The sequence below is a fragment of the Xiphophorus maculatus genome, chromosome 19, assembly GCF_002775205.1.
Source record: "Xiphophorus maculatus strain JP 163 A chromosome 19, X_maculatus-5.0-male, whole genome shotgun sequence".
In the NCBI taxonomy this organism is placed as follows: Eukaryota; Metazoa; Chordata; class Actinopteri; order Cyprinodontiformes; family Poeciliidae; genus Xiphophorus; species Xiphophorus maculatus.
The window spans coordinates 9,181,955-9,197,150 of NC_036461.1; the positions used below are offsets into that span (position 1 = coordinate 9,181,955).

The window sequence follows — 15,196 nt, forward strand, 5'->3', positions numbered from 1 at the left end:
TTCACACTTTATCACCTAACAACCACGAACCACAAAGTGGAAAGAAAATGACGCATGGCTTTCAACGTTTCTTACAAATCAAGACCTATAAAGTGACATACTCTGCAGAACAGCTTTTCGCTGCAAATACAGCTCTCAGTATTTTGTCATATCTCCCTACCAGCTTTGAACATCTACAAACTAAAATTCTTGCCAATTCTTTCTAGCAAGAGAAGAGGTTCAGCCAGAGGGAATTAAGATATTTGATTGATCCATTCTAGACCATGAATCTGCTTTAATCTAAACCATTTTAATATATCTCTTTCTTTAGGTTTAGGGTCATTATCCAACTGGAAGTTGAACCTCCTACTCAGCCTCAGATGTTTCATGACTTCTAACAGGTTCTATACATGGGATTGTCTTATCTGTCACACTTCTCATCAGTTCTCACTACCTCTTCTCCATCCTAGCTGTACCATTGTGTTTTACATGTGATGGCAAGTGTTAGTTTTCCAAAATCAAAAGCTTGTGAATGAAAGAGAAATTTTAAACTAGAGTTCCTGTGAGTTTTGTAAGATTGAATGAGCTGTAATTACCCACACCTGAGTTGTGGATATCTGCAGCTCCTCCAGAGTCCCTCTTGGATGCTTCTCTGATTAATACTTTCCTACATTGTGCAATATTAGACCATGTCTTGTTAGGGTTGCATATGTTACATATTCCACTTTGAAACACAATAGTCCACAGGATGTTCAAAGTTTCAGATATTGTTTTATTACCTCTTTTGACTTCCTCCCTGACCCGTCTGCTGCGTTTGCTGGTCTTCATGATGCTAGTTGTTCACTAATGTTCTCTAACAAACCTGTCGTAGCTTCAGAGAACAGCTGGATTTGTATATAGAATAAATAGCACCCAGAGGTGGACTCTGATTACTAATTAGGTGACTTCTGAATGTCACCTTCAGTGAAGGTAGTTTCACTTGTACAAACACACAAAGAACTTTTTCTATTTTTACTGGCAAAAAAGATCTGAAAACCATGTATGAGTTCCCTTTCATCTCACATTTGGGCACTATTTTAAGATGCTCTTTCATCAAAATACACTAAGGTGTACGGAGATGTTTTTAAATAACAAAATATAAAAACGTGTGAAAGCATTTGCAAGGTGCTGTATACAAATTGTGCATGAAAGCACAACGTTATTTATCTCAGATTAATACAAGTAAGTTTTGTTATCAGTTTATTCGTTTTGTTGAGGTGTCAATATTTTTGCTCTTGAGACTCTTGTAAATTCTATATGTACTTCAGGTGCAAAAATTACTTTTCATGTTGCACAAGTTGCCCTATGTACGCCCTATGTACAAACTTATAAAGAAAATCACACTGAATGTTTGTACTTACTTGGAAGTTTGAGTCTAGAAAAGCATATTTGTCATGTAAGAAAAAAAATAAACAAACTGTTTTATGTTGCTGCTTAACTTTAGTATGGGTTTCAAACAACCCGGAGCCTGGAAGAAAGAGTCATTGGGGTTCTGGAATTTTGCTTTGGTGGCACAACTGCGATATGAGGTCACCTCGGGCATTAGTCATGAGGAGGGAATGCATTGTGGCTGTTTTTAAGACATGGCGGCCATCCACATCCGCAGCGGCCGCACAATGAATGCAGGCCTTAGAAAGTTGACTTGAATTGGCTCCGGTGAACAATGTGGACGGCATAGTTCGGGGAATGTTTAACAGCTGGCTGTTGGACGTGGATTAGAGGCACCTTAGGGGAACCGCAGCAGCACTCGTGACACCTTTTCAGGCAAAAATAAAACATTTAAATATGTGCTCATTGGAATATTTCTCAAAATAAAACTATAGCATTGTTTTTGCTTTATAACTTAGTGCATTTTTAATTTCAGTAAAATCATCCAGAAAAATGCCTGTTTGCGAAATATGATTGTTCTTTACAAGACAAGAGTTTTACCTTCACACATCATTTGCATTTAATCAATAAAACACTAAACAGACGGGCTAATAATGTACAGACAGAACATTAATAAATTATGCAACAGAAAACCAGCACTTCATGTTTCTTTACACAAGATGCAGAGCTTTGGAATAAAATTAAAACCAAACAGTTATCCATATTGACTGGTAAAAATCTACATAATGAATGATTACATCTTTGCATTTTGTTTACGCAGCTACAAACACACAAACTGTCAAAACAAAAAAGCAAACATTATCTTTTTTATCTTCTAATTTTAAGAAAGCAGAGCATAACATTTCACATTAGGGATCCATTTCCTCTGAAATCACTTTTAAACTATATTTCACCTCACTAAATTACACTACAAGAATTGAACTAATACCGTCAAGTAACAAATCAAAATTCATCTGTACAATTTTCCAAAACACAAATCTATAAGTAGGAGGATGTCTTGAACTCCTCTGGGATTTCGCTGTCCAGCTTACAGATCACCTTGTAAATTGCCTTTTTCCACGAGGAGTCTGAATCTTTGGTGGCAGAGATGGCGTTGTAAAACTCATGAAGGGTGATTTCAGCGACCTCCAGGAACCTGTCGGGAACCTAGAAAACAAAACCAAAGCAGGTTAAATTATGAGTGGATCTCAGTGTTGAAGAAGCTTTTATGTAATGCTTTGCTACAAAACGGATTCATATTTGCTTCTCCTAAATATGTGAAATGAGGACCTGTAGAGCATTTCTTCAAACACTCAAGCTGATGAAAGGGAGTTTTTCTCTTTGTTCTCTGAGCAGATACTACAAAAGCAACACAGCAATCATTAACCTTCAATTGAAAGTCTCTTTCATTATAAATTCTTGTTTTCGTGAACCTAAAGTAACTACCATTAAGGTCTAAGAGTTTATGCTAAGTTTAAAGCAACAAAACATAGTAATAAATAATAGAAATATATTAGCTCCTCACTCTGACACCCCTAAATAAAAATCCAGGGCAATACACTGCCTTCAGGGTTCATTTAATTGATACTCTGTGTGTACGTCATACAGCAGACCAAATGGCTATTGTGACTCTGGAGGAGCTGCAGAGATTCACAGTGAAGGTGGATTAACATGTTGGCAGGATATATGCAAAAAAAACAACAACAACAAAAAAACAACGTCTTGCCTCAAAAAATGTATTGGACACAGCACACATGTGGATGAAGCTGCTGTGCTTACAACAAACTAAAACAGAACTCTTTGGCTGAGATGTAAATAATGTGAAGGAAAATTAATGCTGTACATTACTTTGAAAATACATTTCTCATGACTAAACACTGTGGTTGCAGGATCATGCCATACAGATTCTCCTTTTCTGCAAGGACAGGGAACCTGAAGGGAGCTACATACAGGAGGATCCTTGAAGAAAACCAGTTAAAAGCTGAAACAGGGTTGATAGTAGGGCAGATGTTACCAACAATATAATGGTTTATAATAGAGCAAAGTGTATACATGTGTTCGAGAGGCCCAATCAAAGTCCATAACTAAATCCAAGGGAGAGCCTGCATCAACACTTGAAAAATGATGTTCGCAGGCACTCTCTATTCAATCTGACTGAGCTTCAGAGGAATGAAAAAACTTTCAACCTCTAGATGTACCAAATTATTTTAGAGTCTTGCAGCTATTATGCCATGTAAAGGTACAAAATATTGATTTAGAGGGACTGAATGTATTTGCAAGCCACACTTTTTTCAATTCTATTTGTAAAAAATTTTGAAAATGTATAAAGATCTAAGTGTGTGTATCCTGATCAAAGCATGGTTAATGATGAGTAAAACAAATCGTTGCGGTAGGACTACAACTACTACAACAGAATCCATTAAAGTTTAGATGCAAAGGATGAAGGGAGAGAACCTCAACTCAGCACTTGTTTCCCATCCACTTGTCAGTTCAGACAACAATTGTTTGCATAAGTTATTTTTCTTTTCCCTCATCTCCTGACACAAAAGCATCCCTGGGAAAGGAATGTCTTGGTCCCAAGGTAAAGAAAACGCTCCCATCCCTTTCCCACCACACAGCCTTCTCCCTCGGAATCCACAGCATCTTTCTCAGCATTCCGCATCAGTAGCAATCTCTGCCCCACTCAGGCGTGCGGGCTCTCTAATCCTGAGTTGTTTTAGCAGGATTTTGTGGCTTCCTCTTCCCACAGTTTGATAAAGCGTCACTCTGGAGTTTAGATAATGCCAATAAAGGCTGGCCAGCCACAGGTGCAGTGTGACACAAATAGGTCAGCAACACAGTCAAACATGTGCATAGACATGCAACCAATGCAATATTTACTGATTTATGTTTCTATTCCTTGAACCTTTTCACATAAACAAACAGCCAGAGTTATGGAGTGGTTTAGAGCAATACATGTTCATGAAGTAGAATCCAAGTTTGTTTTGAAATTTCAGTTCTTATATGTGTAAAGATGGTAAAAACATGCCCCAGAGGACTTGCAGCTGTCTTGCAGTAAAAAGTGGATATACATAAAATATTCAATGTAGATCCTTGCCACACACTTCTAAATTTATTTGCATATTTCTCCTTCCACTTCGTAATCATGCACTACATTGTGTTGCTATTTGATCCATGTGTACATGTTTGGTCACATGTACTTCTTCACATGTTGCTTCATCCAACCACTTTCTGTGCTTTAAGGTCACACAGTGGGTGGTGTTACAGAGATCCAGGGAAGTCCCTCGTCTCTCCCAGAGACAACACAGGGACAAATAAGAAAAATAGCCATGCTGGATGTATATCCAGTGTAGAATCTTCAGTTAACCTAATTTTCATGTTTCAGGACTGTGAAAAGGACATAAATGTACCAGAGAAATCAAACATTCAAATGCAAAAGCCTCAACCAAGATAAGCTTCACTCTAGAGGTGCTAACCACTATTTAATATTTTGAAGAAGAAAAAAAAAACCAATTGGACAATAAAACTTTCTTAAACAGTCATACAAGAGAAACCACAACATAACTGTGAGATGACGGGTGAGTGACACCTACGTGAAAATCGTTGGCTTTGTTGTAGTGCATGTTCAGCGCCCGGAAGAGCTCAGAGTCCCTGCTGACTGTAATATCTTTGACATCATGGACGCCTTCAGCGATGGCCTGGCGTGCAAACTTCTCCATCTGGATGTAGTAGAACTCCCTGAAGTTGCTGAACCACTTGATCAGCTGAGAGGTGATGCAGCGATTGAACTGGGAAATAAAAAAAAAAATTGAGGGGGTGAAGTAACAAATTAATTTGACTGCGCTGCAACAGAAAGTCTCGCGCTAACAAGTCTTTGCAGTTGGAGTGTGGCACACCAAAATTTAAAGCTGCAAAATAAATTGTATTGTACTCCCTAAAATGTTGTAGTTTATTTGTACAGATTGTAAATCATTTTTCACATGTGTAAAACATTTTTCAAATTTCAAAAAGTCTTCAGCATAGGTTTGCACACTTATTAGCTTCACCGTACTTGGAGGACAATATGCCACCAAACGGTCAGTCAGGGAGAAATATTAATTGCTCTGATCTTTTCCCACCAATGAATGAAACAACATCTGTCAGGGTTGTGTTTTTAAACTCAATCTTGACATTAGTCTTGTTATTCTATCTCATCATCCAGAAAGACAAGAAAAAAAATGCCTAAAGGCTGGGCAGGCATCAAAGACGCTTCTTCTGTCTGCTGTGGCGGATGAGAAAGCAGCAGCACATAAGGACAGAAGGAAGCTTCCCTCTCATTGACTCGGCTGATAGGATGGAATCAGACACTGGGATTATGTGCCCTTTTGTCCGTTGCCACTTCCCACCACTGGATTGCAAGCAAGGAGGAGACGTTCGCAGGGCTGCAGCACCAGCAGCATCCCCCCCTTCTGACCCGAGGGTCAGCGCAGACTGAGAGACAGGGGCCCGCGTCGGCTCAGAGATCCCAAAGATGAGATAGAATAGGTAATAGAAGAGAGGGCTGGAAGATGTTTTTGATGAGATTTGAAGGAGATGGTCCAGGTAAAATGAAGGAAGAAAAAAACTAACTCAAGATGACAGAAAGCTAAAAGAAAATATCAAAAAGGCCTAAAACAAACAAACAAACAAAAAAAAAAAACACAGGATGTTGTGTTTAGTACCAGATCACCGCCTCGTTGCATCTGCAAAGGTCTCTAATACCAACTCTGTGTTGACACTCAATAGCAATCCCTTGCCTAGAGAGTCCTTTGTCACTCCATTTGCTGACTGGAGAGGCTTTTTTTCCAAGAGAGAATGCCCCTGTATCTCCCTCTGCCCCCAGGACAAACTGGCAGATCAGCGGCTTTGTTATTTAAACCCTCTGCGGTTTTTGTCTCTCTCCTCCGACACACTGCTGATTATTTCTATCACAAACACATACTGACAGGTAGACACTGGAGGTTAAATAGCAGGACAATTATTCTGTATATCTATCTTTTTTTCTACTTGTAAGCATTTTACCTTGACGTCAGGGAAGAAGGTTTTCAGCACATTGGAGCTCGGGTAGCGGGTGTAGAAGAACATGAGCTTTGCCTTCTTCAGATGACTTGGAGTGAGGCCCTCCTGGATGTTCAAGTTGGTGTTAAGGAAAACCCACAATTAAAGTCAACGACAGGATCCGGCGCAAAGTGATAGTGGACCAGAGGATCATGTTGCCTCCATCTTGGGCCAAATTGGATTTCGCTAAAGAACAGCTCGGCATTAACTTGGAAGTCAATAATGACCCTAACTTGCGCTTATTGGCAAAACAGAATTACAAATTAGATTAGGGATTTTTAATTAGAGAGCTAAGCACTTCATGCCTATAAGTTAAGACAGCTTGTGTTGAAATGTTTTGAAAGGAGACACTGATTGTTAGATACAAGTGGGGAGGGGGATTTTAAGACAGCATATGTTGCTATTTTTTTATTAAATAAAGTGGCCAAAATGTCAGCATGTAGACCATACAGTGCCTCGCAAAAAAGTATTTCTTTCTCTATGCTGTATTTTAACAATATACAAAAAACAAGCTTCCGTGTCTTTTATATAGTATTTTTATGATTGACCGATACAAAGCAGTGCATAATTTTTACATTTAACATTTGAACAAATAAAGAAACATGAAATTTGTATTGTTCATATGTGTTTAAGTCCCATCACTATGATACCCATAACTAAAAATCTAATTTGAAAGTTATCTAAGCAATAAATAAAGTAATTGATATCTAAGTTACCCAATTAGTTTGTTAATCTAAATTAGTACAATTTAATTTCAGCATAAATCCAGCATAGATTTCAGCATAGATTTTCTGCGAAGGCCTCTGAGGTTTGTTAGACGACATTAGATAACAAACAGGGTTATGAAGCTCAAGACGGAGGATAGAAAGGACAGGGATAAAGTTGTGGAGAAATTGACACAAGTTTAGGTTATAAAACAATATCTGTAGCTTTTAGTATCTGACAACTCTTCTTGAGGCTACTCTGCTTTAATACTACAGTTGACAAGCTAATCAAGCAGATATAACCTGATTAAATAACCAGATAAAAACAGATTGTTAGACTTTTTTTGTGTTCAATGAAGAGCATTTAAAAACATTAAGCTTATTCTGAACTAAATTTAGCATTAGGCAGTTGGAATATTTATTGACATGGCTGTTTTAAATAAAATTGATTAAATTATATATTTTATTTTAATTTTAACATTAATTTTGATGTTGATTCTATTATACTGTGATTTTTTTTAAATATCATGATTGTCACAGATCTAATAAAGATGAGTACCTAATTCAATTTAGTTAATTAAACAATGTAAATAAAACATGCAATTATATCAGAAGTTCTTCTCCTGGAGGTGCTTCTGACCATTTCCTATGTAGTTCACTGCCTTTAGGTCATAATATCTCTTATCAGGTCACAACACCTCACATTTATAAGGGAACCATGCCTTTGAAATAAGGAAGTATGGATGAAAAATTTATGTGGCATTGTTCAAAGAGGAGCAGAGCTCTTTGCACTGTAAAGATAAAGTGAATCCTAAAAGGCACCACGCAATATACCTCTCTAAATCCTTGGCAATACGACCATAGACGAAACTCATCACCTCCGGGATTATATTGAAGATAATGTATTTTATTTTTGAGGCGACTCTAAGAAATGTATTTTCCAGTGATCATTGGAATTCATGTAAATGATCATGTAAGTAACAAAGCAAAACAAGAATGTTCTTCTGGTCCACAACACTAACTCTGTTATTTTCTTCTCAATTTCCATCAAATGTATTCAACAACAAATGCTCAAGACAAGAGCTCAAGTGCTATGGTTGGGAAGCACTTGTGGTTTCCACCAGCACTCACATGTGACCTTTTAGAAGCACCCCTATCACTCTGATGATGGAGAAATAGATCCTGCACCTTTTCAAGTCTGAGGGGAAAAAAAACTGATGCTTCCTGAAACAGAGACTGAAGCTTTCTCTGCCTTTGAAAAATTGGCTTTTGTTCCCGGCAATTCTTATCAAAGCCTTGTATTCCTTTTTATTTGTCTTTCTCTAGACTTAAAGTCATTACTCTGCTCAGATTAAAGAAGATGCTATAATTTTCTGTGGGGTTAGCAAGATCAAAGGGAAAATTCTCCTTGAAGTTTGTTGCTGGAACTGCCCACGTTGAAGTGAACCTCGACCAGCAATTGTTCAAATGGATGCACTAAAAGAATAGAAAGCCTGGTCTAAATAAAGAGAAAATATTGTGCATATGGAATTTTCTAACATATGTTCTCCTAAGTAAACAGGTGGCATCAAGCTCTCCAAACTGCAACCATGTAAAACATAATATGTTGATAGAAAGCCATGCCATTTGGTGAAATTTTATATATATATATATATATATATAAAAGTAGCTTTCCAATTGTAACTGCAATAATTCACATAAAAAACCAAACATATGACTATGATTGTATTTTTGCTGAATTTTAAAAAAGTGAAATAAGGCTCTACCTGGTGCCTGACAGAAAAATTTTTGCATCTTGAAATTTTTCACATTTCATCACAATTCAAGGAAGGAGAGTTAATTATGAGTGATTAACAAATGATTTTTTTTACTAAATAGAATTTTAAAAAATGTAGTGTGCATTTATTCTCAAACCCTCTTAACAGCGATTCCCCACAATAAGTCAGTAGAACCAATGTTCTATAGAAGCCATCTAATTAATTCATATCCTCCAAATGATTACAATTAAATCTCAGAATAAATCCAGCTGCTACGTGATGGTTTCACGGGTTTGTTGTGGAACATTAGTGAACAAACAGCATCATGACAACCAGCAAAAACAGCAGACAGGTCCAGGAGGACGTGGTGGAGAACTTCAAGCAGAACTGGGTTATTAAAAAAAATCTGAAGCTTTGAACATCACACAGTGCTCACTTCATTCCACCATCTGAGACTAAAAAATGTACGACACATCTGCAAAACATACCAAGACATGGCAGTACACCAAACTGACAGGCTGAGCAAGAAGAAAAGTGATCAAAGAAGCAGCAAAAATTTATCAAAAAAGCAGTAAAGAGGGAACTCTGGAGGAGCTGCAGGGATCCACAGCTCAGGTAAGGCAATCTATTGACAACTCAACCATTAAATAAACTTATATAGTGCTTTTCCAGTTATTTTGACTACTCAAAGCACATTCACAAACACTGACACATTTATACACCAATATGCAGATCAATAGTCAGCTTTTGGCTAAGTGCCTTGCCCAGGGGCACATCAATCTTACAACCTTCTGATTATAGGACTCGACCCACTGAGTCACAGTCACCCCAGTGGGTTGTCTCTAATCCAACTTTATGGAAGACTATCATTATTGAAACTATTGTTGAAAGCAAACTGTAAGACATCCGGTCTAGTCCTAAATCCAATTAACTTGAATCTGCTGCTGACAAACACTCTAAACTGATTTGACAAAGTTTGAGCTCTAACAAATAAGAAAAAAATGTAAATCTCACTTTTTCTTCATAGAGAACTCCTGTCTCTATGAAACTTAAAGTTATATAGACAGAAGTTAAAAGAAGGTCCAGCAAGTATTGACTCAGATGGGTTGTATATGAATCAACGCAACAGTTTGTAGTTGTCTATTTTTTTCTAATTTAAAATCTATCTCTCCTTTTACTTTAATTTTAGACACTGTTTTTTAAAGTGTATATTACAAAAAGTCCCATTAAATAATTTTGAAAATTGTGGTTATGTGAGAAAATGTAAAAAGGATCAACAGGTGTGAATACCTTTGCAAGGCACTGTAAATCACGAAACTTAAAGCTGCTCTAGTTCAACCTTCTGGAACCAAAGGATATATTGAGAGACATGTAGGGGTTTCGTTCAGCCAGGCTCTGCAGTTCGCCGCTCTCCATCTTGACATGGGGCAGACAAAGACCATCAACTCCCACTGCTCCCATGGAGGAGGGGCGATGGTGGTGGCCGAAGTGACTGGATGCCACCTTGGATCTCATGGCGACCGCGTCCCAGGACAGGTCCACTGAGTCCGGGGAGGTCCTGTCCATTGAAGGGGGCATGCAGGGGAGTGTGCCAAAGTTGGAATGGGGCCCGTACTTCAGAAGGTGCTCCAGGATGTGGCTCTCGTGGAGAGGGGGCGCGTAGCTGAACTGGAAAGGCGTTTGATGAACGGGGTACGGCCTTTTCACTGTTGGAGTGACGGAGCTCACTTGGGTCACTGGGGGCTTGCGAACAACTAGTGAAAGTGCTTCTGTCTGGTCCTGTGAGGTTTGAGCCTCCGAGCTCTCACAGAGCTCTGACGATCTGGATTTTGATATCTCTTCGGCTTGTGAGTGATCAGGGGCCAAGCTCTTCCTGTCTGCACCCAGGCTGATCTGTATCTCTGGGGTAGAACACACACGCTGCTGGTGGGATATGTCCATGTCTGTGGAGGAGGACACCTTCTTGAAAACCTTGTCGATGCAATCATTAACTGCTTTGGAGAGCTCCTGCTTCAAGGTTTCCTGAAGGTTCTGACTTTCTCTTTGGTGCATCGGGTAACTATCTGCTTTGATTCTGTCATTACAGTTTGACGTTGCTGTACTGTTATTTGTCTCCAAATGCTCTTCGGGGCTTATGTAGCATGCGTCTGTGCTTTTTCCTATGATGTCATGCTCAGAGTCAGCTCCTGCAGCTTCTCTCACAACAAATTCTGGATCTTCTTGGCTGTAAACTTGCAGAAACTTTTCCTGGAGTTGACGCAGAAGCCTTTGCATGCTGTGCAGCTGCTCTTTCAGCTTGTGGCATTCCTCTTCCTTGGTATTGCAGTTATCATTGCAGCTGCTTCCAGGCTTTCTGTTCATCTGCCATCCCATGGTATTGTGCTCCTGATGCTGAGGCAACCTTTGCTTACGTTTGTTCTCCCTGCATGATTCTCTGGCCTCCCTCATTTCTCGGGCATCTGTGTCGCACCGCTCCCCATCACCGTGCTGCCTGCTGTTGGGAGAGCCAGCCATGACTCTAATAATGTTCTCCACTCTAGCTCTCTTGGCTTGCAGGTGATCGGGCAAAGGGTGATCTTCTTCTGGGCTGACTCCCGTGGAGACATGATCACTTGGGGAAATGGCCTCGACTGTGCTGTCCTTCGAGGAGACGCTGCTCTGGTCCTCTTGGCCAGAGTCAGCAGCAGCCACAGAATTAGAGAGGTAAAAATGGTTGTCATCTATTGCCCTTTTATTGTGAATCGTCTTCCTGAGGAGCTGAGAGATGATGGATCCGTTTGAGTAGGCGGCCAGCGGTTCTTCGTACATGTTTCTACGAAAGCAGGGCAAAATTACCTCAGGTTTGTCGTCCTCTAGGCAGCTTTCACTGGAGCTGTGCATGGTCTGGTCAGGAAGACTGAGGTTCATGTTCGCTGCCGATCGTCACACTGCAAATGTCAAAGAATTTGAATGGACAAGACACAAATTTTAAGATGAAAATAATTGAAAAATGGGTTGCATTAACAAAAGCATTTTTCACATCATATACATAGAGTTTTATCGTTCTTAACTCCTTTGTCATTTTTATATTCCTTTATCCCACTTTGTAATTCAAAAACTCTCCACAGCCTTTAAATACAAAATTATCTACATGCATTGCATATTTGTACGGCAGGCTCATTCATCTTTGTGCAACATGCAATCTGAAAGAGTGTGTAAAACATTTTACATTTCTTCAGTTTAGCAAAGAAAAGTAAGAAATTACTAAAGAAATGTCTTAAATAAAGGAATGTTTGAATTTTTTTCATTCTCAGTTTGTTATAATGGTTTACAGAAAGAATCAAAGAAGAGCTCTCACGAGAGCCGCAGACCACACATTCAACACAGCAACAAGAAGAATCTAAATGAAAATTATGAGATATAAATGAATTTACTTTATTAAAGGAAAATCCAGATTAATTGTTTTTTTTTAAGAAAGTTGTGATAAAAAGCTCTGTGTTCATATAATAAATAAGTATGGAAACTTTTTTAATGGTAATAGGAAAAAAAAATTCTAAATTATTTTGAAACATCTATCTTGGAACTTATAAATTACATTGTATCTTATTTTTAGTGGATTCAACTGAAAGATGCCATTTATTTTATTGATTGCCAAAAAAAATTAGCAATATTGAATTATAAATTAAGATATCTCCTTTTATTTAGACTAATGCAAGAAAATCAGCTTGTCTTGCTAGCAGCAGTAAACAAAATGTGAAATTTTAGCAAGCTTTAGTGATAGGCGTTACTGTTATTATTTCTATTATTAATATTAATATTATTATTACTTGTAGGAGCAGAAGCAACAGGTTAATAATTATAATATAATACAATATTGGAATTAATTCTAATTGAAGATTCGGTGTAGTAAAAGTATTATTATTTGTTGACATATCAGAAGGCTAATAATACTAATATGTATAAAAATTTAAATTGAAGTTCAGCTGCAGAAAATCTGAAACGTTTTAATGAAAAATACACAAAAATCTGCCAAGAAAATTCAAATGATTGATTTAAAAAAAGTGATTTCAAATGGACAGCAAAACTAAATTCAAAAGTTAAAAAAGTAAGCACGTCATCAATGTATTAAGAATCTTATAAACTAGTGGCAACATTTTCAGTACAAATAACATGTAACAACGACAGTGTTAAAAAGCACGGAATTACAAGAAGCGAAGAGAGTTGCATGCATTCACTTTACCATATTTATTCGTGTGTACAGCCTAACCGGCGTTGGATCACAGCGGCGCTGATGGGACCTTACCTGTTGCGCTGGGACGTGCTGCCGAGCTGATGGCCTGCGCAGACTGCGAGTTGGCTGCGGGGAGTGCGGAGGAGTCGATGCATCAAAGCCGGGGCGTGGCCATGCAGACACAGGGAGGTGGTCTGAGGGTCTCATCAACCAGAAGATACTCCTGCACCTGAGATATATGACTGGGGTTGTTTTAGAAATGACGGACTGAAATCTGATGACAAACTTCAAATAAATGAGTCGATGTGCACAAACTTATTAATATCGTCCGTTAATATTTATCAAGCTCAAAAGTCATTTGGAAGAGACTCAAGTAGAGTCATGTCTGTAAAATATGATATAGGTCACTTAGTATTATTTTTTAAAAAATATGTAAATAAAGAAAACATTACTTGAAAAATAAATGTAAACAATATTGAAGTTGTGTATTCAGTGTTAGACAAGAAAGATGAATTAGAAAAGCAGGTATTACAATTGAAACATGCAGCCTTCTCTTTTCTTTTAGCATAAAATCATTTCACAATCAATTCAGCAAATCAAACAGTTTTTTAAAAAAGTATATTGCTATTTAAGTCAACTGTACTGTGAAAAATTATCTTTACACTTTGGAATTTTACATATTTTGCACTTAAAAAAATCCAAACAGTACTAACGTTGGCATTATCACTTAGAAATATGCTGTATTTTCTTATCTTTAGTGATTGCATTTGAAAGTCACATTGCAACTCATTTTTGTTATCGGTTGAGATATTTTGATATAAATCTTTAATGGTGACAAACGATGATGGCAGCATCATGCTGTTGGGATGTTTTCTTTTTTACAGGGATAGGAAAACTGGTGAGAGTTGATGCAAATATCGATGGAGCAAAATAGAGAACAACACTGGAAGAACAACCTGATAGATGCTTTTGCTGAGAGAAATTAGAAATTTGATTCAAGAGTGTTCGAGAAGGGATGCATCCAAAAGTTGAAGAAAGTTTTTCAAGGACTGAATCTGGGCACCTCCAGGCCTGATCATATGGCATATTCATGTGGCGCAATAAGAATCAATATAATCCAAGTCATAATTTGTGGCAAGGCTGAAACAGACGCTCTGGATCCAACTATACTGAGCAACAACTTTTCTTTTTTTCTTTTTTGCAAAGAATTGCCAATTAAATTCAGATTCTATATGTGTAAAGCTATATGAGATAGCCTGAAAAGACTTGCTATGTGTAATCCTTCACAGTTAAGCAGTGCTTTATGTTAAACTATCCCATGGAATCTAATTTTTAAGTCTGTATCAGTATGTTGCAAATTTGTGAAAAAAAAAAAGCTAAATGGGAAGCAACACAATTAATTGTACCGCTCATGGTAGTAACATGCTCCACTATTTTCGTTCTGATTTGTTGTTTTTGTAGACTTCTGTTCATAATTTTTGTCTCTGGTTTTGGTTGTCATGCAGCTAGAAGGATTATTGCTCTTACTCTTTTACTTTTGGACAGTTGTAATAATGCTTAATCTTGGCAACAAGATATTGGAACTGTGATTACCCGATTAGCACCTCAAAAGCTCAAATAATTCCTGCAATAGGACACAATTAAGGCATCCACGAAGGAGGTTTCATGGATGCCGAGCAGGACTTAAGAGAGGAAAGAAAAGGAAGAAGTTCAAATCATCTCTTCTGTTGTTCATAGCGAGCAAAGACCATCTCTTCTACTCCAGCCTCTCCCTGCCGGGCAATCATACAGCCAAAGGTATGGCAAAAGCAAATGAGGTGATCTAGGAGTGATTGTCTACAGCTGATGGTATAATTAAGAACTTGTTACTGTGGAATACTGTCTCTGCTATTGTCTGATATGGAGCTGTTAGCATGTCATGTCACCAAGTCTTCAGTCAGAGGCCTTTTGTTGTCAGACTGACTGCTACTGCAGATAATTATTGCCCACTGAATCACCATCAACAACTCTTTGAAGCTATTTGGATGATATGAGTTATGACAACATTTAATAGCTCTTAGGGA

General features: G+C 38.0%; 1 protein-coding gene across 3 annotated transcripts; it reads right to left on the reverse strand.

Moving 5' to 3' along the window:
- Positions 1–1,894: 1,894 nt before the first annotated feature.
- On the reverse strand, positions 1,895–13,245 carry LOC102219984 (prospero homeobox protein 1). Of its 3 annotated transcripts, XM_023352463.1 has the most exons (6): positions 13,206–13,245; positions 11,759–11,850; positions 10,283–11,680; positions 6,427–6,534; positions 4,980–5,174; positions 1,895–2,553 (listed from the first exon to the last, which is right to left on the reverse strand). In XM_023352463.1, the coding sequence occupies exons 2-6, from the start codon at positions 11,828–11,830 to the stop codon at positions 2,386–2,388; spliced, it is 1,941 nt and encodes a 646-aa protein (XP_023208231.1). In that variant the 5' UTR covers positions 11,831–11,850; positions 13,206–13,245; the 3' UTR covers positions 1,895–2,385. The 3 variants fall into 3 exon arrangements, with proteins under 3 accessions (XP_023208231.1, XP_005797823.1, XP_023208230.1); XM_005797766.2 differs by having other exon boundaries at positions 10,283–11,850; XM_023352462.1 differs by having other exon boundaries at positions 10,283–11,850; positions 13,143–13,230.
- Positions 13,246–15,196: the final 1,951 nt, after the last annotated feature.

Bases quoted from the DNA above. Each gene is read 5' to 3' on its own strand.
- LOC102219984 (XM_005797766.2), bottom strand. From the start codon at position 11,830: ATGAACCTCAGTCTTCCTGACCAGACCATGCACAGCTCCAGTGAAAGC. The intron at 5,175-6,426 runs GTAAAATGCTTA...TTTATTTCCCAG, and splicing joins CCTTCTTCCCTGACGTCAAG to TTCAATCGCTGCATCACCTC. The intron at 2,554-4,979 runs GTAGGTGTCACT...TTTGTTTTCTAG, and splicing joins ACAAAGCCAACGATTTTCAC to GTTCCCGACAGGTTCCTGGA.